At 42.6% G+C, this 25,677-nt stretch overlaps 1 protein-coding gene and 1 long non-coding RNA gene across 4 annotated transcripts; both read right to left on the reverse strand.

The window, feature by feature from the left end:
* Window positions 1-9,947: 9,947 nt before the first annotated feature.
* On the reverse strand, window positions 9,948-25,238 carry APOD (apolipoprotein D). 3 transcript variants are annotated; one of them, XM_019723470.3, is made up of 6 exons: window positions 25,084-25,238; window positions 22,963-23,005; window positions 21,691-21,840; window positions 16,611-16,732; window positions 13,291-13,379; window positions 9,948-10,438 (listed from the first exon to the last, which is right to left on the reverse strand). In XM_019723470.3, exons 3-6 carry the CDS (start codon window positions 21,811-21,813, stop codon window positions 10,203-10,205), a joined length of 570 nt encoding a protein of 189 aa, XP_019579029.2. In that variant the 5' UTR covers window positions 21,814-21,840; window positions 22,963-23,005; window positions 25,084-25,238; the 3' UTR covers window positions 9,948-10,202. The 3 variants fall into 3 exon arrangements, with proteins under 3 accessions (XP_019579029.2, XP_019579045.2, XP_019579038.2); XM_019723486.3 differs by lacking the exon at window positions 22,963-23,005 and having other exon boundaries at window positions 25,084-25,226; XM_019723479.3 differs by lacking the exon at window positions 25,084-25,238 and having other exon boundaries at window positions 22,963-23,019.
* On the reverse strand, window positions 17,593-21,682 carry LOC141571049 (uncharacterized). The gene is made up of 2 exons (XR_012495543.2): window positions 21,487-21,682; window positions 17,593-17,922 (listed from the first exon to the last, which is right to left on the reverse strand). It is a non-coding gene; the product is annotated as an uncharacterized LOC141571049 (long non-coding RNA).
* Window positions 25,239-25,677: the final 439 nt, after the last annotated feature.

Here is a 25,677-nt window from a genome sequence, read left to right on the forward strand (position 1 = left end):
GTCTCCATTCCTCACAAACAAACTGTTTATACTCTGGGCAATCATCAGAATATTTGATAACCAAAGTAGTGTGGGCTGGTTCCAATCAAGCAGAAAGGAAAATGTTCATCCTGCAAGTGTGGGTTCATATAATTCATAGAGTCTTCTGCATTACCAAGTGTTACCCCTTTCCTTTCTGGGCTCACTGCGGGGAACCAGGAGTGGTCAAGCAATGGGGAACCCTGGAGGCTCAGAAAGCGGATGCTTACCAAGTGGTACTGCTGTGCTAGTACACGCAGCTGAGTATCAGCTGGGCTGAGACCGCAGGTGACTTTCCAGAATGTTGCCCGCATTCCTTCTCGCCTTAACAGAATTCTGGTTTTTCTCTCCTGTGCAGCTCTTACAAACTATAGCTGGCAGTTCGCCCATGTGCCATGGAGCACAGGGCTGGGAAGGGGTGTCGCTTTCTCCTTGACTCTCAAGGCTGCTTCCTTCATTATCACTCCCCCTACCCTGACCCATCCCAAAGATAAAAACTCCTTCTTTACTACATATCCCCGTCTGCGCCTTGCAGCTGCTGCCATCTGATAAGCTCCTGTTGCTCTCTATATTTCATCAAGAACTTTGGCCCATAATTTTCTCATTTGACAAATATTTATTAAGTGTTCACTGTGCCAAACAGTGTGCTGTATGTACAAAGATGTGTAAGTCATGATTCTTATCCTTAAAGCTAAGCTCATATTTTAACAAAGAAGTATACAACAGTTACCACACTAGATGGTAAATGCCTAAATGCACATACAGTACTTAGAAGCATGGAAACATGGACATAGGGAAATGGTTTGTGCATTGGTTTCCTGTGGCTGCTGTAACAAAGTACCACCAACTGAGTGGCTTAAAACAACAGAAATTTGTTCTCTCACAGTTCTGGGGCCAGAAGTGCAAAATCAAGGTGTCAGCAGGGTTATGCTCCCTCTGAGACTCTGAGTAGAATCCTTACTTCCTCTTTCTAGCTGCTGGTGGAGGCCATTATTTTTTGGCATTCTTTAGTTTGCAGCTACATCTCTGCCTCCATTGTCACATGGTGTTCTCCCTGTATGTTTCTGTCTTCACATGGCATTTTCTTCTTGTAGGGACACCAGTCGTATTGAATTAGGGTCTACCCTCATGACTTCATCTTAATTTGATTAACTAAGCAAAGACTCTATTTTCAAATAAGGTTGGAATTTCAACATATCTTTTCAAGGGACACAATTCAACCCATACAGTTGGGTAGGAAGGGAAGCAAGGGAATGGCCAGAGGAGGCTGACTAGACAGAGCTGGTGAACTCATAAATTGGACTTATCCAAGTACAGCAGGGGAAGGAGAAGGGTCATGTCACCTGGAGTGAAGTGTACAAATGGACTGAGGCCTGAGAGGAGGGCACCTTTGGGAAACCGCAGGTGATTTTCCCAGCAGGTGTAAGGATCTATGCTCACTAGAGACAAGAGATGATCCTAAAATGTAGCAGGAGCCAGGGCATGAATCTAGTCAGCTTCCCACATATACGTGCCATCACTCCTTTACTCCCCTTTTTGTCTCGTGGCTTCCCCATCACTTTCCACATCTGCTGGGTCCCTACGTCCACCTGACTCTGCCTCCTAAAAATCTCCTAAATCTGCCAGTGCTTTGCTTCCCCATTGCCTTAGTTCAAGTCCTCATCATCACACGCATTCATGCAGCAGCCACCTCATGGGTCTTCCCACTTCCGCACTCACCCACCCCGTCTCTCTCTTCTGTTGCCAGAGCCATCACTCAATATTATCAGCAGAGGACAGGGCCCTTCCAGGGGGAAAGGTGTTGGGCAGGTGGTAGGGGCATCTCCATTATGCAAAGAAGGAGGTTGCCTTAGCCTTCCTCATCAGACCTTGTAATCCCCTGTGGCCAATCTGAAGGCAGAGAATTTGCTTCCCAGAGGATTCCAGCCTCTGGTCTCTTCTTTAGTGAAGTTTTTTTCACAGTGAATTCTGATTTTGTTTTTTAAATGCAGGTTAAATTACTTTCTAGATTTAAATCCTTCAATCCCTCCCCTTCGCCTTCAGATTGAAATCCGAACTCCTTGTCATGGTTTCCCCGGCTGTCAGCCATCTGAGCCCTGGCCACCTCCCTAGCTTCGTACCCCACAGCTCCGCCACAGACCCTGCACCCAGATGCTACTAAATTCTTTGAGTTCTCTTGTATGACAGTCTTTCTTCTGCCTAGTGTGCCGCCTCCTCACCCTTCTATTTCTGGCTAACTCCAGCTTGTTCTTCCAAATGCAGCTCAGGATTTGCTCCTGAGTGAAACCTTCTCTGACTTTTCCAGGGCAAGGTCAGGTGACCCTCCTCTGTTCTCAGATAATGCCCCAGCCTAACCTTGATTATAGCTTCCCAGTCTTATGTGGTCTCTGAATCCTATATTGTTATGGTTGATTTTCTTGTTTATCTTCCCCTCTAGAATTCGAGCAGGTTCCAGGTCAGTTCTTCTAAAAGCAGTGTACCTAAAATACTGCCCCTTTGGCATCTGTGGGTGGTGGCGGGTGGAGGTGGGGGTGGGGTAGGGGAGGAAGGGACGTATTCTGAGTTTGGTTTTTTTTTTTGCATTTTATTTATTTACTTACTTATTTACTGTGCATGGGTTGGTTTGTTATGTTTTCTTTCTTCTTCTTCTTTTTTTCCCACTTATCGATGCCACGAATTCATAGGGAGTGGGTTCCAGCAGCTCAGGCTCCTTTCCACTGGTTCTCACGAAGTGTGGTTCTCTGGGTGGAGCAGGCTGGCATTTTAGTTGAACCCTGGTAACTTTCCCTTTTTGATCCTTTTCCTTCACACGCTTCAGGAAGCTATCTCGGCTCTTAGAGTGCTCAATATGCTCAACACGTACATTTCATTCTCTAGGCAAGAATCTCGCCCTTAACTTGTTTGTTTACAACAATGCCAACCACATGCTGGGTAACCTTGTGGCCCCTTCCAGTTTTGCAGTGGGAACATTTGGGGGCCTTCCTTTTTGAACAGTGCCCATTCCCTTGATGTCTGCAGTTATCACCTTTCTTGTAGATTCGCACGTCTGTGGCCAAAGGAACAACTCCATGGTTACTAAAGGGCCTAGAGAACATATAGCGGGTGCCTCTCCTCTTTCCCTTTGTGTTGGTCATTTTGGCAAATTACCCGGTGACTCAGCCTCGTTTTTCTCAAGCCTGGCCCCTGCAGGGCCTAGGAATCGCAGTCTGGTCCCCTGCCTTCAGCCCAGGCCCGGAGCCTGCCCCTCCTAGTCTGAATGGACGTAGCTCCACCACCCAGGCCAGTGGGTCCTAGACAGTCTGCAGTACTAGACAGTCTACACAGTCTCGTTAGGGCCCCAGTGCGTGGCCTCAGCAGCCAGAGGGTTAGAACGCAAGTCCATGGACTTGACTTCGTTTTTTTCTTAATTGAATTGCTGGATTTCCACAGACATTAGATGTGGACTGTAAGGCACCTCCTTTCAAAGGGCTAGTGTTTGCAGGTACGCATGATGGAGGCTGAGCAGGAAAGCCTGAAAGAGGTGGGGACGGAGACATTAGCAGGCAGTGGTAGCATTTCTGTGGATGAAATGTTGAGATTATATGGAGACTCTGAAGACTATTGTCTGGGTGGATCCCAATTGTAAATGCTTGAAGTAACTTGCTTTTAGTTACACATAATGTTTAGTACAAATTAGTGTCTATAACTTCTAGTACTTAAATTAGCATTTCAAAATTGAGCATATTATTTAGTGATTTTGAGATCTTGATTAATAGTAAACAAAAGAAAAATAACAGCCATGGAGGGTCTAACAATACTATTCATATAATATTGCAAATCTCTCATGAGCTAATTTGAAATACAAATCTGAGTTACTTTTGGTCAAAATATTTTTAAAAAGTCTTTAAAATGCCAAAAGGATAGGAACAAAGAATAGAACAGATTAAAAAAAAAGTACTCAAAAGGGAATTGACTTGAGTCAGACTTCACACCCAATCATATGTTAACTTCACTCCTCTGTACTAGAAGTGGAGGATACAAAAACATGAATAAGACAGGGTTTCTGCCCTTAAAGCCCTCGCCCTCTAGTGGGAGAGATGGGCTGGCCAACCAATAGCTAAGAGTCAAGGATATAATTTTGAGTTGACACATTGGATCTGTCTTTGGAGGCTGTAATTGTAAGAACAAGAATAGCTGCCTTCCTGCCAAAGCTAATATGTAAGCTGTTGGCATTCTTAGGCATAATTCAAATAATGAGTCAAACCAGTTCTCAGAGCAGATAGCTAAAAACATTGCACAGATTACCAATCTTTGTCCCTCAGGCAGAAAACTACATACTATTTCTTGACTGTATTGAATTTGGTGGCTTAATGCAATGTTTTCTGAGATGTTCTGTGGATTCTATTTTTAGAAAGTTGCTCTACCGCCTGCATAGTTCCCTTTTATTATTCTGAAATAATAATTATTCTTCATTTTAAATTGCTTTGCTTTGTGACTTTTTCAGTTTTGTGTTTAATATTTAGGGTACCATCATTTTGTATTAAAAATTGTCTCTTAGGAAGCACACATTAGTTGCTCTTTGTGACTTTAAAGGGAGAGGTTTTTCTTTGAGATGGTGATGGAAGTGGTTACTACAACACTAGACATAATTAATGAATAGTATCAGTTAATGATGAGGTTCGTCTGAGAGCTAAGAAAGATTTTTTAAGATAGACTACCTTTTCATAAATCACCCATCTTCATAGAGTCTCCCCTTACTGTGGGTAGTTCTTTTGCTGTCAGTTGGCAGTGAACTTATTTATGAGAAGATGTGTCACTTCAGGGCTTCTATTTGTTTGAACTGAAAAAAATTCTTTCTCCTTTCAGTGAAAGGCTGTGATACTTTTCTATTATAATTCAAAAGAGGCTTCAGAACCAGTGACATTTTCAAGGAAAAAGAAGTAAGAAAGGATGAATGATTGAGCTGGGGTATAATTTCCACAACATACAAAGAGAAAATGAGAAATGGACACAGGTAAGACATTCAGACTTATTCAGAAATTAGGAAAGTTTCTTAATCAATTTATTAAATACACACAATTAGCATTTGCCCCTCAAATGAAAAGGAAGCATCATAGTCTCATGGGAGGAGGGAAAGTGGGTATCAGAAGCTACTGTTCTTCACTCTTCCTGTGTTGTCTTTGTCCAGATGACTCTAAATGCTGGGAAGGTCTCATGAAGTCAGTCGGTCCCTTGCTTCCTGGTGAAGTTTCCCCTTGACCATATGAAACAATACCCCTAATGCTAAAAATAACCAGAGTCTGCATCCAAGACTTCAACACTAACCATCTCGTGTACTTGGTACATTGACCATCTCGTGTCCGGGGGAGCAGAACGACCTCTCTCAGGCAATTGTTGCATGCCTTAGTTGAGGACAAGTGCCTGAGATGGAGCAGAGAGAGAAGAGGCAGGAAAGCTGGGCTGGGAGGACCCCTGAGGGGCTGACATGGCAGACAGAGAGTACGTGTCAATCAGGGGGCACCAAAAGTGTCTGAGCAGAAGCCACGCCCCTACCCTTCTGTGGATATCCAGAGGCATCATTAGGGCTTCAGCTCCCTTAGGTTAAGAGAGTTGGAATAAAGGTTTGTGTACTTGACTATGAGTATTGTGTATCAAGCTTTGGCCTCTGACAGCACTTGTCTCAAGTTTCCTTCTAACCTTGCTCATTGAAGAGTCACTTTATAATTCAGTGAGCTATTGTTCCCCTGGGTCTCTGGATCATTGATGATACTGAAGAGCTGCCTTAAGGTTGGCATTTTTATATTTTAATTATAATTATCAGCCTAAGAAAATTCAGGAGAGTTAAATATACTTCAGAGGCATTTATAGAATATGTGAGTAAAATGTGTATATTCCTATGGAAAATGTATACATCCAAATAATGTATAGTATGAAAAAGATATAAAGATATATATATATAGATAGATAGATCTCTATATATGTAAAATTAGAGTAAAATGTGTGTGTGCCTTGATAAGGATTAGAAGAAGGCACAAAACAATGCAAAGAGTTGGTCGTTTAAGTTTATGGCTTATTTTCCCTATAAAGGTATAGGTACTCCCGCCTTCTTAGCAAAAATTATGCTTTATTAATCATGTACAAAACTATAGAACTATAAATCTAGTTTGACTCTTTCAACAACGACATGCAGGAAGGGGACAGGCCAGCGAGGGGAAGAAGTCTGCTGGAGTAAGTGGCTAAGTAGCCAGGACCGGGACCATCGCTATATCTCATCCCAGGCCTGTCCCAGTACCTCTTAGCTTTACCAACAGTTCAGATTACCTTATTCTGTGGGAAAACATTAGGTAACTCTTAATGAGTCTATTTTAATTTCATATTTGGTATTTAGTCAAAATACTGATTTCAGCATAAAAGTTGACCATATTTACAAATATTAAACAATTTTTAATAGTTTCTCATAATTATCAAAATGAGTGACCTTTTTTGGAAATCTTTTATACAGTAGCACAATGTTTAGACAACTGAAAATAATAACTGTCTAAGTTACTTGATATCTCCCCTCATGTCTCCTAGACATGTACAGAGGAACTTGGTAATAAAGATTGCTTTAATAACGTGTCCCATATTCATAAATCAAGCCACCATCTCAGATGTAGAGTATAGTATGATGGGAGAATAGTCCAGAAAGGTCTCAAAGTCTGAGATACTTGTTGACAGAAGAGGCCTGTTTCTTTGGGGCTTGACACTAGACTTGCCAGAGAGTCGGGCTAAACTAGAAGGAAGTTTTAAGGTTGAAAGTTTTAGGGCCTACACTACAAATACCTATAGCAAAAACGAAAAAGGAAAGAAAATCACTGTAATTCTACCACTCTATTACATTAATTGCTTTCATTGTTTTTCTGTTCACTTTCAGTCCTTGATTTTATGCCATCATTTCTTGTAACTTTAAATACAACACAGCTAAAATTCTGCATTCTTTTTATAACTCAACATTATATTGTGAACACTTTTGTCTTAGGGCTATTTTGGTTGCAAGGTACATTCACTGAGTCAAGTCAAATTACCTCAGAAAAATGGTGTGTGTGTGTGTGTGTGTGTGTGTGTGTGTGTTCCTAATCTTATAGAAATCCAACGACAAGAACCTATGACAGCGAAGTGCCATAGGAATTGGAGCTAGGATACAGAAAGCCATCAGCTACTGAAGCTGCTATTTCAGGGGCCTTCGGTGAGCTCCCTGCTTATGTTTGCATTTCTGTTTTCATAACTCCAGTTGTGCATTGCCAATAATGGCTACCCCAAACTACCTTTACAGTTCCAGAATTTTCAATCACCCTTTCTCTAGATCTCTTAAAGTCAAATCCTGACTTAATTGGACTAATTTATCTTTTCTATCCAGTTAGACCACAAAACCAGAGGTTTCTGTTCAGCCTGTGGATTGGCTGTCACTAGCTCAGGTGCACACACCTCGGTGAAATCGGGTGTGGCTGGGGAGGCTCAGCTCGTGCTTCAGATTCTAGCTCTGCAGACAGCAAGGCCCTATGGAGGAACAACCCTCCATGCCTCCCACAGTGAGTGTGGGTGGGTAGGCACCGGCTCCCACGTGGCTCTGTAGTCTTCATGACTGTGAATTTTAATGAATACCCAACATTATATCAAGTGGCTGTTCCATAATTTATGATCTCATTCCTCTGCTCTTTTAATTTAGCTCCTTTCAGTTTGGGGGCTACCAGTAAAACTGTGATTAACATTTTTGTTCATACAGCTTTCCCTTCATCCGGATTACATAAAATAATCTTTAAATGATATAGTGATTGTACTCTCTGAGCACCTTCAGGATATAAAACATAATCTTGCTTTTCTTGTTTAAAAAGTGTCTGTGTTTGCTAGAGATTTATATGTAGGTAATTATGGGTAAAATAATAGATTGTGATATCTGGGATTTGCTTCAAAGCACTCTAGAAAAAAATGGGGATGGTGGGTAATAGCTGAAGCAAGGTTGGTGAATCATTGATGACTACTGGAGCTGATGATGGGGACAGGGGGATTTATTATATATTATTGTCTTTATGTGGCTGTTTGCTTCCCACTTGCCTCCTCTTCCTCTTCCTTCTTGGTTTTCTATTGTTTCCACCCATGTTTCTTATAGATACTTGCTGCCCTCATGATTCCCAAATTTTTTTTCTCAGGTTCAGTCACCATTGATACCAGATTTACAGTTTTCTTTTCCTTTATCAAAAACTTCAAGTCCATCCATCTATCCACCCACTCAGTAATTCATTCACATAAAAAAAAAATCGATTGTTTCCATGTCTTGGCTACTGGGAATAGTGCTGCAATAAACACAGGAGTGCATACATTTTTTCAAATTAATGTTTTGAATTTCTCTATATAGGGACACTTGTCTCATTAGAGAGACCACGTCATGGATGGGGTAGGTCCTGATCACTGCACTGTACACCTGAAGCTGAATAATAATGAATGTCAACTATAATTTAATATATATATAGTCACGGGATGTGGAATACAGCATAAGGAATAGAGTCAGTGGAACTGTAACAGCTATATATGATGTCATAGGGGTAGTAGAGTGGGGGTGGGGGGTTATCACTTTGTGAGGGATATAAATATCTAAGTATTACATGGTTTTGTACACCTGAAAATAATAATAAATAATGATAATAAAATAAAATAAAACTGAAAAAAAAATTGAGCCAGTGTATTGAGCAAGATACCAGATAAGGTTTAAAATGTAGTCACTTCCACTGTTTTAGATGTCATCAGACAGCTGTTAAGAGGAAAGCAATCACAACTTATTTTGTAACATAAGATAAGAGAAAGATAGGCAGCTTAGCACTCTAGGGAAGAACTGTGTTTTTAGAAGGCGAGCCAAGTGCCCTCTGCTGGGGTGGGCAGTGTGCTAAAGCACAGGGCACAGCAGCAGGCAGACCTGGGAAGAGAGGGTCTTCTCCTTTAATACCTACCTCCTCTGTACCGCCTTTTTGCCCCGTGGTTTCAGCCTTTAGGAATTTTGAACTGGAAGCTACATTTTGAGGTTATATTTATTTAGTAAAATGAAAATTATTCATATGAAGAGCCTTGGAATTTTCATACCCTTTAACATAAAGCATTAAAAAGTCTCAAGTGCTCAAGGAAATTATTTTATATTCATGTTAAAAAAAGCAAAAATCTGATCAAATGGCTTAATTTTCTATTATTTCCCCAAATTCCAGTGGATTATAAATGTTATGTGAGCTAAGTGAAATTGCAGGGTGATAATTCTGAGGTCTTTCTGATTTTGAAAGTCACAATGTAAAAGAAATAAAAACCTCAGTCAAGGTGGTTCTTGACTCCTGAACCTGGAACACCCGGAGCCGTGACTGTACAACCTTGCGGGGACCTTCCCGGAGCCCCCATGGCTCCCTCTACGTGCCTCTACCTTTGCATTCTTTAGCGTCGATTATGATTTGATCTTTACTTGTCAGTCTCCCTTACTAGTCTGTGAACTTCTGTGGGAGGGCGGGGATTCTGTATTTTTTAATGCCCAGAATGCAGTTGGGACTCAGTAAATAACAATTGAACGAAAGAGTTTTAAAAAACCATTTTCTTTAAAAAATCCCCATAATTACTCACTGATAGATTCTCTTCTGCCTTATACAGATCCCAAGATGGTCCCATTCTTCACCCTGACTCTGAAGACCTCCTGATAAGAAAGTAAATGCTTCAAGGAAAGTGTGTGTAGGAGACTCAAAAACCCTAAATGATTCCTCCCAAAGGAATGCCTACTGCAGAGGGGGCACCTGGATCCAGGTGTTCAGAACATGCCTTTGCCATCAGGTTGTTACTTTTAAATTTAAACTGTTCAGTGCTTAATTTTTTCAACCTAACGGATTCAGGATTTCTAAACATAAGCTTATAATTAAAAACCCACAATAATTGATCCAATTCAGAACTTACTGTGAGCACAGCAGGTCAGCAACAAGTTTATTATTAGGCTTGCAAGGTAACAGGATAGTGCATGGTAAGTGTTTGGGCCAACTTTCCTGGAGTTCCTTTCCACTGGCTTCTGCTGTTAAATTTCCCTCCTGGTATTTGCAATGGTTTGCCATGGTGGGTTGGTTTGTTATTATGAAGCATGGGGTGAGGTGGGGGAAAAGCAAAGCAAAATAAGGAACATGGCGTGAATGCAGGCTCCGTTTGGAGCCTTGTTACAGAAACTCGGGGCAGTTCACCTGATCTGTGATAGTCATTTGCTCAATGTCAATGTTATTAGAGGTCAGGATATCTTTTAGGTAGGTCATTGTTTCTGGAGGGAGATAAGGGTTTCTTCCCAAGATCCAAACATGATCTACGTGAAACAGCCAGATGATTGTGGTACAGGAGTACACGAGGGCGTAGTTCTCGTAATCCGTGGCCAGGACCCAGTACGGAGCCGAAGGCATCACTGAGAACCAGAAGAGGGCAGTATTAGGAGGAACCGGTGCAAGAGAAACATTTTCCAGTGCCCAGAAGCCAGGCTCTGGTGTCCTGGTTCTTCTAGATCAGTGTTTTTTAATTCTGGCTTCACGTGGGAATCGTATGGGAGCTTTGAAAAATACTAGCCCTCCTCCACCCCCGCTCCTGGTATCAGGTGGTTGGTACCATTAAAAGCTCCCCAGTGATTCTAATGTGTAGCCAGAGTTCAGAGCTAACATTCTGGATCCTCCCTGACAGGACAGGCTGGTCTCTGCAAGCCCATAGGAACTGGGGGGTTTGGCTGGATCCTCTAGACTGACAGGCTGCCTTAGCACTCGTGCATATGGAGCTTCACTTAGCTAAGTGGAGTTAAGAATGTAAGGTCAGGGGCCTCAGGCTTTCTGAGTCCGTACCACCCAGCTTACTCTAGAAATTGACCAAGGGAGGAGGCAGGGGATAACATTGGTTTGTCTGTTTTCCTTCCGGCCTGCCCTTCAGAAAGTCCTTCCAGTTCTAAGAATATGGCAAATCATGTGGTAACAGGTTATGAGCTTTTCCTTACAAATGACCTATGACAAGTCATTGATTGATATCTGTGCAGCACTGAAAGCCCAAGATTAAAGGGGTTCTTAAGAGGATTTGCCCTCTCCTTCTGGATCCAGAAACTTCCTGTAGGAATTTGATCTACACAGCCAAGCTCCAAGCCAAGGAAAATTCATAGCACAGTTAAGCAGAAGATGGACCCACATGGGAGAAAGATGTATGCTGACCCCATAAGAACAATAGACACGGACACATTTGCAGTCCTGGATGATTTGTTTTCCTGGGTTTTCAGCATTCCCCGCCCGCCCCCCCCGCCCCCCCCGCCCCCCACCCCATGTTCAAAACTAATCCCAGTGTTTGCCAAGTCAAACCACAGCACAGCACTCGTGAATGACCGTGTGAAGCTGCTAGACAAAGGAGGCAGTGTGTGAGTGGTTAGTGCTTGGCTGAGTGTCAAGGACCTAGCTGGTTATCAGGACCACACAGGAGGACTAGTCCAGATGACCACCCACCAAGGTCCTTCCGGCTTTCTACCTGTTCATAACTATGAGACAGAAGGACACGTAGAGGACATCTGGACAGGAGCCTGGACGAGGCTGTAGGGCCTCGACTAAGTATTGTTTCTGACTTACTTTTTCTAGCACTGTTGGTGCCACCTGCCTGGCTCACTCATAAGAGCATATATTCATCATATATCTGCTATTGTTGAAATTCAACTGCTTTGTGTGTGCCCAGCTGGACTGAGAGCTCTTCAGCCCGGAGTGATTTGGCGAAAATACGTCTTCCACCTCTTCCCGCAGCAGCGTTGTGCCCCACTTGCACACCCTCAGGCAGGCACATTCTGCTTTCCTCCCACAGAGTCTAGCACTCAAGCATAAATTTGCTCAGATATTTGCTCGTAGTAAAGAAAACTTCCATGTCTCTTTATTAGAAAACTTTGACAGTCTCCTATTGCTTATGGAAGGACTTTCAAACTCTCTGGTGTCTTATCTTCCACTCCATGGACCCTCCTTTGCTCTAGGGTTTTTCTCTAGACCTTTTCTCATGCCATTCCGTCCACTTGGAACGCCCTTTCCCATAATCTCCCATATCCTCTGCAAAATCCAGTGCAAACATCTGATCCCTACAACCACAATAAATCTCTTCCTTCTCTGTTTCCCCAGCCAACAGCTCTGGCCTCTCCTTTAGCTCCTGCTGCAGGCTTCCTAAGAAGGTTGTGCACATAATATTTTACCTTCACTCCCATCCCCATCTTCACTGAGAGTTTGGAGACCTGGGTTTTAGTCCCAACTCTGCCTCTAATTCGTCCAGTGACCTTGCCTACGTCACCTAGCTTTTCTGCACTTCCACTTTCTTATTTGTGGAAATAACAAGAGACCTGTACAAAGCCTTTTCCAGCTTATAGAATATGTGTTATCTAGTTTATCTTCACAGGACTGGGTGTAGATGTGAAGTTAGTTGCCCATAGTCATATGTGTGGGAGGAACTGTTTTCTCCTCATCCCAGCATTCCTATCTAGGTCAAGAAAATAAGAACTTCCTCTTTGTCCCATTCTAGGTCCTTGATTGGTCAGGGGATGGAAGAGAGTAGTGTGATTCCTCTTGCAGCTGGTGATTTCAGTGTTGGCCGCACAGGTGGGGAGAGGCCCTCCCAAGCACTTTTGGCATTAGAAAGCTTCACAGTTCTGAGCTGAATTCTTTGGTGTGTCTAGATCAGCACTAAAACTAATATGTGGTGCCTTTGCTGTTGCCTGTGTCCATTCCTCACTTAGCCCAGGACTCACAGGGCAAAGGCTTGTGATTAACTATCTCTCAGGGACTTCTACGATGGGGCTGGAAAATGGCCGACAGAGCCAGGACTCAAACAGACCTTCACTCCTGCCACCTCTTGGCTCTAAGTTTTTGTATATGTTTGTTGTTCTGCTAATAACTACTAATTTTTCAGGCCTCAGTTTTCTCTGGGTAACAAGACTGGATAGGGTCTCCTATTGCTCCAATCTCTGCTTCCTCTATTGAAACATTCACTGTAGTTTTGTAGTAAATCGCCTGGGTATTTGTCAGAATCTGCACTGGGATGTAAGCTCCTCAGGGGCAAGGGCCAGCTCTGTCTTCCTCATCACTGCATCTCCAGCACCTACCCCAGTGCCTGGCGTGTAGTAGGTAATCAACAAATAATTATGCATTGAGTCATTATGGATGACACCCAGATGTGACACAAATGCTCCAACCCAGGGCTCTAGCCTTCAGTTTACCTGTCTCTTGTCCCTGAAACTCCAATCCAAGAGAAGTGGATACTTACACCAGAAAAACTTCACTCCCAGCTTGGCGGGCTCTGTGAGGTTGGCCTGGGAGGCTTCACCTTCAATTTGATTCACAGTTCCATCAGATCTGCCATGAGTTAAAAAATAAAATAAAATAACCCGAACACCTTGAAAGCCAAAAACCAATAAAAGGCAAGACTTGTGACACTAACGACCATGGTGGCCAACATTGTGATTTTGGGTTAGAGAGGCTCTTGAAGGCAGGCTAGCCTCTAGTTCCATTCCTTCCCCTTTCTTCTGTGACTGTCTCTGAGACCAAGGAGAAGAAGACAGCCCTGGGGTGATGAGAAGTCGTGATTGCAATGCTCCAGAATTGGATAATATGTTAGACCCTTGCATTTCTACACTGTTGCTTGGACTATAAGCAACGGCCTGCAAGGCTCTGGAGACAGAGGGAATAAAAGAGAAGGAAATGCCAAACAATCAAAACAGCCCAATACACTAAGAATTCACTTCTTTAAAAGTGAATCACTTTAAAAAATGAGAAGGGACCAATGGAAAAATACTGACTGACTTGATTACTGAAAATAATGCAAAACATGGAGTCTGGAGATCTGCAAGCTTTTCTCCCTCTTTGGGCCTCAGTGATCTCATGTGACATCATCTGTCCCGTAAAAGGGTTTATACACCTGAACCCTGAGACACCTTCCCATTCAACAAGCTCCTGATTGAACATGGGAGGTTTTGATGTAGGCCGGGTAAAAGCAGGCAGTGAGCAAAGATTTACCTTATTTTGTGATTCTCGGGTGCATCCAGGTCTCAGAGACATTCAATATAAAGTGTGTATCTTATAATTAATGCCACCTTACACTTGTGTTATTTCTTTCTTTGTGGTATGTGGTGGTGTGTCTTAAAAGTGATGGTCTTAGGTTGTATGAAATACTTTCACTCTTCTGAAGGGAACTGGCTCCACTTCTGGATAACTCCTGATGACCCCGTGGGCCTGGGGGAGCGGGGAAAGGCCTGGGGATAGAGGCAGTTCAGGGAGGGTATTCAGACATTAGGGTGCTCTCTATGGGAAGCTGGGACAGGAACTGCCTGTTCATCAGTCCTCAAGGGGGCAGACAAACTAAAATTAGAACGTGCCAGAAAGTAGGCTATGGTTTGTGGTAATGGCTGTCCTAGAAACCATACAATAAGCACCAGACAAGGGAGGGTGGGAAATGTATTCTGATGGTCCTGCATGTACTCTGATTGTGCCCTGCTCTATCACCTGGAACTCAGTTAGCCAGGGAAAATGGTCCATTTCTATCTGCATACAGTTGCTTAGCAACAAACCTGTCTCTTTTCCAGGAGCTTTTCTCCCTTTTCATTATCATTTGTGTTGTGCTCCAGAACAATTTTTAAAACACCTGTCTCTGGTCATTAACTTGCAATTTGTTCATGAGAAAAATGCATGCATAGTTTCAAGGGTAGCAGCAGATTAATAGTAATAGTAATATTTATTAAATGATTAAGTGGTCTAAATGCTTTACATGTGTTGCCTCACTAATGCTCACAGAGCCTTTTGGGGAAAGGCTATGAGGTGCTATGATTATTGCCGTTTCACTGAGGAGGAAAAGGAGCTGGAGAGGATGATTATAACTAACCTAAGATCATGTTGTTAGAGCCAGAACCAGGATTCGAAACTGGGCAGCCTAACTCCAAAGCCTGAGCCCTTCAGCTCCCGGTCCCATGCTAGCTGCTTTGTTCCTCTAATTCTCTGACACTGGCTAAGCATGTTCTCCTCAGACTCCCTGCTGTGTCGTCCACTCACTCAGCAGTACTCCTGGAAGAAGAGGCTAGACCATTTTCCTGAACTAGCAAACCTTTTTCCATGTGCCCTTGTATCTTAACCAGGTGTGACCCTAGAGGCAGAGAGACCTAACACTCAGGATCCTGGCCAGCTCCGAAGAAGAGGTGGGGAGATCGCATAGGTTTGGGGATCTGTATCATTGTCTGACTCTTGGTCTTAGAATGGGACAAAATATTTGAAATGAAGTCATTGCAACTTTGGGGCCTACAAAATTCCTGTGAGATGTTCTGGAAAACTGCATCTCAATTCCTGTAGCCCTTCCTGGGACCTGAAATGAGCTGGATTTTTCTTTATAGAGTCCCTCAATATCCTTACTTTGTTTCTGTGGTTTACGTAGACTCAGGGAGTCAACCCACTGTGTTTTGGCTCACAGGAAGCTTGGTGGATAATAGCATGGCCTTAGAAAGCCCCTCTGAGCCTGAGTAACTTCCAGGCTGGCTTACGTGTTTTCTTGGAGTTGAACACAATTTTCAGATCCTGAAGGGAACAGGAAGGACAATCCTTCACTCCCAGCCTTTCTTTTTATCTGTCTTCGGTTCTCTTCCCCATTTCACTCCTCCCTGGGTGGGAATCTCAACTTCGTCACTTATGAACTTTGCGACCCTTGGGCACATTACTTCTCTATACCTCAGTTTCCTCACCCATAAAAATGGGGTTAGTAATAGTACTACTTCAGGGTTGTTATGAGATTAAATGAATATATATACACACATACCCATATATATATGTACATACATATGTATATATGCACATACATGCAGAATAGTGCTTTGCCCATAGGAAATGCTTAATAACTGTTACTGTTGTTTATTGTTGCTCTTATCTTTGTTGATGGAGGGTGGGTAGTTTTCCTGAGGCTTTTTAAAGTTTGTGTTTGCTTTTCAAAGTGTGAATTTTGGGATCAAATATCAATCTGTGAGAAGCCTTCAGTAATAGAAAAGTACACTTCTGTGGAACATCCTGTTCACATAACCTGGAGTGTGACTACATGTGTATTTGAACCTTACTTAATCAGAAAAGGAATTTTCTAATAGTTAAAGCTGTCTGGAGATGAAATGAACTGTCATGGAAGGCGATGAGCTCCCAGTTGCTGGAAGTTTCAAGGAGTGCTGGATGCTCTCTGTCAGTAGATGATAGAGAAGGGTTTCTCCCTTGGTTTGCAGGTCAGACAACATGGTTCCTGCTGTCCTTTGCTACCAGAGTATCTACTTTGCAGTGAGAGAAGGAAGCCAGCAGTTTGCATTACCCTAGTGGCTCTCACAGGGTCCAATACACAGTAGGTGGTCTGCAAGTGGTTATGGAAATGAGTGAGTGACCTCTAGTCCCCACTGTCCTGCCTGACAAAAGCTTTCATCTAAGGACCTGTTATGAGCAGGCCGTCCAGACCCAGCAATGACCGTGTCCTCCCTGACCTAGACTGCAAGGACACCCAGTCACACTAGGACAGCTCTCTGCCGAGCTGGCTCCAGGATGTGTGAAGCTTTTGAAACCACAGCCACTCACCTCAGCTCCTGGTTTATCACTTTGATGTTTCCGTTTTCCATTAGCGAGTAGTTGGCTTGGATGCAGCTTCCCTTCTCAAAGCTCACGGGGATCTTCTCGATTTCATACCATCTTCCAAGATACTGCAGAGACAACAAGCAGAGCAAAACCCTGTGGCTCTCTGGGGACCTGCAAACTCTTCTCCATTGTTGTCTTTCAGAGCAGAGCCCTTTCCTGGGGAAACCAGGCAAAATGGGCTGCATTGTTCCCAGCAGCAACTGAGCAAGATATTGATTCAAATGAGAATAAGTGAATCGGATGTGTGGGCACCGGTTGAATGCCACATTCTATTCCTAAAGTGCTCTTTATTTAGATATGTTCTCAGTGTCCCCTTCAGCCAAAATCTATGAGAAATTCTAAACTCTGTTAAAGGAAGGGATTAGTCTAGGTGATGTAAGGTGCCATCTCAAACATTTTATGATTCTACAGGGCATTTTTGAATCATGTACAAAGCCAGATATGTTCACTTTGGGGAGCTGGGACTCCAGAGTTGGTTAAATTCTCCTCACATGACCCCATGTAGGGAGGGAGCTGGGCACAAAGGTTTCTGGTACATGATGAGGATTTAGAAGACCTGTGTCACTCTTCCAATGGCAGCTGGCTCTCAGTTCACAACTGCGGTGCACAGAGTCAATTTTAAAAGAAGTGTGCAGCTGTGTGGGCGAGGATGGCATCTCCAGCTTCCATACATTACCTGGCATAGAGACCGCACCTGTTTACAACCTTCGTGGTGGGCAATCTGGCAATACCTAGCCAAACTAAAAATACATACACTCTTTGGCCCAGCAATTTCACTTCTGGGAATGTATCCTTCAGATAATAAGAAATAATATGTGTATAAGGTTATCTGTTGCAGTACTATTTATAATAATAAAGGACAGGAAAGAGTCTAAGGGAGCATTAGTAGGGGCCTTGGTAAATAAACGATGGCACATCCATGCAGTAGAATGTTATACATCCTCTTTTAAAAGAGCAATGTGGAATTATTTCCAAGATATCTTTAATGAAAAAAGTCAGGTGCAAATAATGTACATATTAAGCTACTTTTCATATAAAAATTAGAGAAAATACAATTTGTATTGATGCTATAACAAATTACCACAAGCTTAAGACAACACACATTTACTCTGTTATAGTTCCACAGGTCAGAAGTCTGACACAGGTCTCACTAGGCTAAAATCAAGATGTTGGCAGGGTTATAGTCCTTTCCAGAGGCTCTAGAGGAGAATCTTTGTCTTGCTTTTTCCAGGTTCTAGAGTCTCAGTTTCTCTATCTGTATAAGAAGAATGCAATGTTTAAAAAGAATCCTGGGAAAGATGAAGTATAACTATCTCTATTTGCAGATGACATGATTTTTTACACAGAAAATCCTAAGGCATCTATACACACACACAAAAACTATTAGAACTAATAAATGAATTCACCAAGGTTAAAGAATACAAGATCAATATATAGAAATCAAACATATTTCTACACTTACAATGAATAATCTGCAAGTGAAATGGAGAACATTCCATTTACAATAACCTCAAAAGAATAAAATACTTAGGAATAAATTTAACCAATGAGATATAAAATTTGTACTCTGAAAACCACATTGCTGAAAGAAATTAAAGAAGACGTTAAGTATAACGGAAAGATATCTTAAGTTCACGAGTTGGAAGACTTAAAATTGTTAAGATGGCAGCTGGTCTACAGTTTCAATGCAATCTCCATTAAAACTCCCAACTGGCTTCTTTGTAGAAATTGACAAATTGATCCTAAAATTCATATGGAATGCAGAGGACTCAAAATAGCCGGAAGAACAAAGTTGGAAGACTCATACACTCTGATTTCAAAACTTAACTACAAAGCTATAGTAGTCAAGACTGTATGGTACTAGCAAAGGGATAAACATATAGACCAGGAGAATAGAATTGAAAGTCCAAAAATAAACTCATACATATATGGTTAATTGATTTTCTACAAGGATGCCAAGACTATTTAATGGGGAAAGAATAGTTTTCTCAACAAATAGTTCTGGGACAACCAAATATCCGCATGCAAAAGAATAAGTTGGACCCCTATATCACATGACATACAAAATCTAACTTAAAATGTAAAGTCTTTCTTCTATAAAAGTTTTAGAAGAAAATATAGGAGTAAATCTTCCTAACCTTGGATTAGGCAATGGTTTTTAAATATAACACCAAAAGCAAAAGCAATGAAAGAAAAAATAGATAAATTGGACTTAATTCATACTGAAAACTTCTGTGCTTCAAAAGACGCAGGACACATCGAGAGAGTGAAAAGAACACATCAATAAAGTGAAAAGACAATCCATGGAATGGGAGGAAATATTTGGAAATTATTATCTGACAGGGACTCGTATCTAAAATATATAAAGAACTCTTATATAGCAACAATTAAAAGGTAGATCACCCAATTAAAAAATGGGCAAAATACTTGAATAGACATTTCTATGAAGAAGAAATACAAATGGCCAATAAGTTCATGAAAAGATGCTCAACATTATTAGCCGTTTGGGAAATGCATATCAAAACTACAGTGAGGGCCGGCCCGGTGGCTCAGGCGGTTAGAGCTCCACGCTCCTAACTCCGAAGGCTGCCGATTCGATTCCCACATGGGCCAGTGGGCTCTCAACCACAAGGTTGCCAGTTCAATTCCTCGAGTCCCGCAAGGGATGGTTGGCTCTGCCCCCTGCAACTGAGACTGAACATGGCACCTTGAGCTGAGCTGCCTCCTGGATAGCTCAGTTGGTTGGAGCGCGGGCTCTCAACCACAAGGTTGCTGGTTCAATTCCTTGAGTCCTGCAAGGGATGGTGGACTGCGCCTCTGGCAAGCAGAAACAGCAACTGGACCTGGAGCTGAGCTGCGTCCTCCACAACTAAGACGGAAAGGACAACAACTTGACTTGGAAAAAAGGCCTGGAAGTACACACTGTTCCCCAATAAAGTCCTGTCCCCCTTCCCCAATAAAATCTTAAAAAACAACAACAAAACTGCAGTGAAATACCACTTCATATCCACTAAAAATGGTTATAATCAGAGAAATGACAATAACAAGTATGGACAAAGATATGGAGAAACTGGAATTATACACTACTGGTGGGAATGTAAAATGGTGCAGGCCTTTTGGAAAACAGTTTGGCAGTTTATCAAAAGATTAAACATGGAGTTACCATGTGACCTAGTAATTCTATTCCTAGGTATATACCCAGGAAAACTAAGAATATATGTGCCCACAAAAACAAACCAGCAAACAAAAAGAACCTTGGATATGAGTGTTCATAGCAGCATTATTTCTAATAGTCAAAAAGTATAAACTACTCAAATGATGAATAGATAAATAAAATATGGCATGATCCATATAGTAGAGTATACTTTGGCAATGAAAAGGAATGAAGAATTCACACATGCTACAACATGTATGAACCTTGAAAACATGTTGAGTAAAAGGAGTCAGTCACAAAAGACCACATATTATTTCATGATTCCATTTTTATGAAATGTCCAGAATAGGTAAATTCATAGAGACAGAAAGTAGATTACCCGTTGCCTGGAGCAGAGAGGGTTGGGGGAAATGGGGAATGACTTTTAATGGGTATGGGGGTTTCTTTTTGGGATGATAAAAATGTTCTAAAATTGATTGTGGTGATGGTTCTATAGCTGCGAATATACTAAAAACCACTGAAAGTGAAAACCACTTTAAATAGGTAAAGTATATAGTATATGGATTATATCTCAATAAAACTGTTATTTTAAATATCCTGCTTTATTCCTCAAAGGACTTTTGTAAATACAAATCAATTATAATTTTCAAAGTGTCTTGGGATTTTTACCCCCAAACTGAAATGTTACTCAAATTCCCTTGATTTTTCTATAAAGCCACCTGTGGACCAGCAGGGTTATGTAAACGAAAGGATCAGCCCTTCATAATTAATGGAGTTAGTCAATGTAAACTGCAGTTTACTATGTCTCCCCTTCCCATCTCCCCTGTTTGAGGTCTCTATTGATAATGCTCTCTCTCCACCCCCTCAGGCTTTGAGCTCTCCTCCCTCACTCCTCTACCTAACCCACCCCCTAAGAGAGCACAACACTCATTCACACTGAGGTGTGAGTGACTGATAACAAGTTCAATGTCACTCATAACAAGTGCGTTGCTTCTTAAAAGAGATCCAAATCTTCTACTAAGGGGAAGATGTCTTAACAGGGAGATTCTAAGCATGAGTTAGCAGCAATGGGAGCTTTAAGTCCTGTTATCCAATAGCTGCCTCTTTCTGCTGCTCCAGCCCCCTGGCCACACAAATATCCAGTAAGGCTGGGCCTACTCTGAGGAAGAAAAGCCATAGATGAGAAAGCCCTTTGGGGAATTCTGTTGTCTCCTGGGCCGTTTGGGTAATCCTTGGGTGTCCGGCAGTAGTAGGAGGCCTAGCTTGGAATCCCAGGATGCATTTAGTAGCTATGTGACTCGGTGATTTATAAACTGTCTGACATTCAGCTTCTTCATCTGCGGATGAATGGGGATAAGATGACTGCAGCAGCTGCTACTGATGCCTGAGCCCATGTCCTCTCCGCCCACCTCTGGGTTTGCCTCAGCCACAGCAGACAATTCCCATACAGACTGCACCTGTGTCTCCTTGGCCAGACAGCTTTGCCATGGGAGCTCCCACGGCCCACTTGCATCCGTCTGTGGGACAATCTGGGGCGCATTCCATGCATTTCCTCAAAGGATCCCCAGCAAGACTGAACCCATTGTTGTTCACAGAGTAACCAGCTCCTGAATGCACCTTTTACTGCTTCCTGCCTTCTCTGTCTCACTTTCCCCACATGCTCACCTGTGCTTCCTGAGATCATCTTCCAAAAATTCCCTACTCCCAGTTCTCGCCTCAGAGTCTGCTGTGAGAGAACCGCATATAAGGTAAGTACCTACTCCCAGGCCTGCTGTGGCCATCAGGGCAGAATAATCAAGCCGAGCCTTTCAGGGTGCTTATTCAAACAAGGGACAGGAACACAAGTGGGAGGTTAGCCTTTTACCACACCTTATTTATGTCAAAATTCTCCTGCACAGGAGGAGCTGGGCACTTCCCAAGATGGAATGCTTGTCCCTCTGCCCCACCTAGGAGGCCAGCCAGTGCCGAGAGCAGCAGCAATGCAGTCACCATCTTGAGGCTGAGTGGCTGGGATGGAACCTGGAATTGAAACAAAGCAGCTGGAGTCTTCTGAGCAATCACTGGAGAAAGATCTCTGGGCGGCGGTCCCTCTGGAGGCATTCCTCCCACTCAGCCCATTGCAGCCCCTCCTCCTCCAGGGCCACCTGAATGTCAGCACCGCTGGGAGGCCTTCCGCCCCTGGGAACCTCTCTCCAGGACCTTTGTACCTCTATCAGAGCACACGCTGCCTGGTATTGGAGTTTGTTAGATCTATTGTGTAATCTCCCCGGCCCCCTCACCTACTTAGACATTTTTCAAGGGTGGACACTGTCTGATTCTCCTGGGACTCAACCACAGAACCTGGAAGTGCCAGGCACAGTAGATACTAGAATGAATGGAAACAATGTGGTGGCAGGGGACAGGCAAAGGGGGGGTACTGAAGCAGTCAAATGAGCCATTAGAGTGTGGAAAAAGGAAAACAAACCATGCACAACATTTAGTGTCTTATTCGATTCGTAAGAAAAATGCCTTCCTGACCTCCTCCCCGTCACCCCCCAGCCCCTGCCTCCATCTTGCTGGGCTGTTTACCAGCCCAGGAGTAGGCCTGCAAACTGGAACAGGGAGCAGCATGCTGGGGACTCCAGGGTCACCCTGAATGGGTTTCAATATTGGCGTTGCCACATACTAAGTATAACGGTGTCCAATATGTGCTTTAGTTTCCTGGTCTATTAAGTGAGAATAACAATCATACCCCCCCTTATGAAGTTTTTTGAGAATTAAATGAGATAATAGAGAGAGAGCATTTGGAGCAGCATCTGACACAGAGAAAATGCTCAATAAATGCTAGTTTCTGTTACTATAAAAAGCAGAAACAAATGATCATTTCTTGAATTTCTTTTACTTTCTTTTACATTCTGTTGGGGATATTTTCCATAGATGTGCATTTAACTAGAGAAGAACTAGTAGCTGGCATGCAGCAGCTGTGTAACAAGTTATGTTTTGGCCCAAAGCACCCTCCGGCAGTGGACGCTGCTGTGAGGAGGAGCAGCAGGCAGGGGTGGGAGAGGCTGCAGGGCGGCGGGCAGGGTATGAGCATCCGTTGCTCCCCGCTTCTTTCTCTGACTTCATTTTCAGTCTGTTCTCTTCCTTGTGACTCCTTACCTGTAGCTGCACAAGAGCTATTTCCAGCTGTTTGCTTTTCTCCCTGTGATGAGAGGTCTGAATCAATGCAAGCAAAATGTTCTCAGATCTGAGCATTTAAAAGGATGTGTCATAACAGGAATAATTATAACTACTTTATTATGACTTTCTAAACCTTCAAATAACCTTGAATAATCAATAACTTTTCTTCTGGAAGTTTCCTTGCTGGTTTTCAAAAGAAAAATTATATAATGAGTAAAAGCTGCCAGCAGGGGATGGCGGGAGAGGGGTGGTCACTGAGCCCCACCCTCATGAGCAAGTCTGCAGTGGGACCACCTTCCTTAGCTTCTGAAGCTCCATTTCCCATCAGTCCCTTCCACCGTATAAACAACACCTGTCTTTTATTTTGAGGGATGATGGATATTTAGAAACCCAGCCTCCACCCGCAAAAATTTGCATCCATTTCCAAGAGGTTCTTAGAACCACTGGAGCTCTACTCTGGGCCCCCAGTAGGCACCACGCTCATTGCCTAACCTCAAGGGATGGCCACACATTATGCACATTCTACAGTGCCCCCCAAACTGGAAAGGACCTTAGAGGTCATTTATCCCCCCACCAGGTGAACCGGTGGGGAAACTGAGGCCCAGAAGGGCAGAGAGCTGGGACTCAGGCCCCACCTCCCTCCAGCTCTCCGTTTGGCAGCACCCCTGAGCCATGCTTCCTTCTGCGCACCACCTTTGGTGGCCTTCAATAAACACCTACCTCTGTAACCTGATGAGTCTCACTTTAGCATGTGACAGTTACACCAAAAGTCAGTTCCACATCTTACTCTGACAACGTCTTGTTACACAATGTTCTACTGTGGGCTGAAACATGTTTTTTTAGGTCTGTAGGAGGATTTCAGAGCAGGGTTAATTCCCCTTGATTGCATCTTTTCTAAAGATGCCTCTTTATTGCAGTAATTTTATTCCTGTCATTAAAATGTTTTATGAGAGAAAAGGTTGATAGCATCCATAATTTTTTCCAGTGCCCTTTCCATTGTAATTCATCCAATAGTTACTGAGTACCTTCCAAGGGCAGATCACGTTATTAATATGTACCTATGAAGTTGGATATACATGACATGTAGTTTTGCATCTTCTTATACCAATGGGAAGATTGTCTTAATGAGGAGAGTTTAAATACTTTTAAAAATAAATACAATTTACATATTATTTGAACTGAATATTAAATAATTTAAAAGAAATTCTGCTAAGGTTACCGAGCAACCATCCTGGTCCAGCACTGACGCTGAGCACTGCTCACGCTCTTCGAGCTTCCCCACCAAGAAGCCTGGGCCTTAGTATTTTACATGAGCCATGCCCTGAATCTCCACAGCATCCTATCTGGAAGGGTCCTGTGCTGACATTCTCTGTGCTCAATGAGGTTACTTTACCCAGGTTGCTTCTTGATAAGCTCTGAAGCCAGAACTTATACCAGATCTCCTAAGAGTCTGAACTCAACGCCTGTGTGTTAGCTTGGACTTAGTTCCTGTTCTCAAGGAGCTGCAAAACATTAAGGACTAAATTTTTAGATTTCACATGATAAAATACAATACATTTCCACAAGTGGGTCTTGAAAAATCCATGTAGCTATTGAACCTAACAAGAAAACGTATCTTCTGAAGAAAATATTCTTGTGCTATATTTTTAAGTGCATCTTCTATTCATGCAATGAATTCCAGTTCACGTTTCAGTTAATTTTACTGTAATGCACAGTTGGATAACAATTCCTTGAGAATTCATCTAGCACAGTATGGAAATTCTTCTCATTGTCTCTCATAGGATAGAGGGGTGTGTATAGCGCAAGCAGAACACTTTGAGGTGAGTCAACACTGAGTTGGCACCCAGCTCTGGCATTTGTTGGTGGTCTTAGCTTTGGCCTTACTTAGAATATCTGAACCTCCGTTTCGTCGTCTGAAAAATGGCACTAATAACATCTGCCTTGTAAGGTTGTTTGAGGAAAACTGAGACCAACCCTGTGAAGCTACTGGCACAAGCTCTCAATTGTGTTAGTCATTATTTTTAGCTGAAAAGAGGCAATTGCAAGTCAATACTGCTTCTGTTATTTATCATAAAGGAGAATTAAATCTATCGTACATACCTTTTTTATTTTTATTTTATCAAGATGAAGGTAGTTTCCAAACGCAAAATCATCCAATTTGAGATGCCTTGTCTTGATAACTGGCTTCTCCCAAGTTATTTTATAAGCTTCATCAGGTTACTGATGTTGAATTTTAATGCATGCCGCACCCCTACAGTTCAGGAAGGCTGGCCTAAAAGCTTAGCTCTGTATAAAACACAAAGATGGAATGTTCTGTCCATCTCCCTCCCCCTATTTCCTTCACAGCTGCTCCCTGAAGAAGAAACAATGAGGTATTGTTGGTGTGTGTGTGAGAGAGAAAAAGACAACGTGCATTTCATTCAAAACATCTTTTTTGGCCATGTGGATTTTCTAACTTAATGTTCTCAGTCACATTGCACTTTTAAGTCCCAGTAAGATGAGTTGCAACATGCTTTCAAACATCTGCTATTTATTTTTCATTTTTGTGTAAATGAAAAGTCAACAACCCCACTTCCTGAAATGGAGCATGAATTCCCGCATGTGGTCCTTGGCCTGGAATGTGGCTCCACAACAGAATGAAGGTTAAGAATTGGAATAGGCTTTCTATGTGATCCTGGGCAAGCCACCCACTTC

This window comes from Rhinolophus sinicus, chromosome 17, assembly GCF_057876585.1.
Source record: "Rhinolophus sinicus isolate RSI-liver-muscle chromosome 17, RSI-T2T, whole genome shotgun sequence".
Lineage (NCBI taxonomy): Eukaryota > Metazoa > Chordata > Mammalia > Chiroptera > Rhinolophidae > Rhinolophus > Rhinolophus sinicus.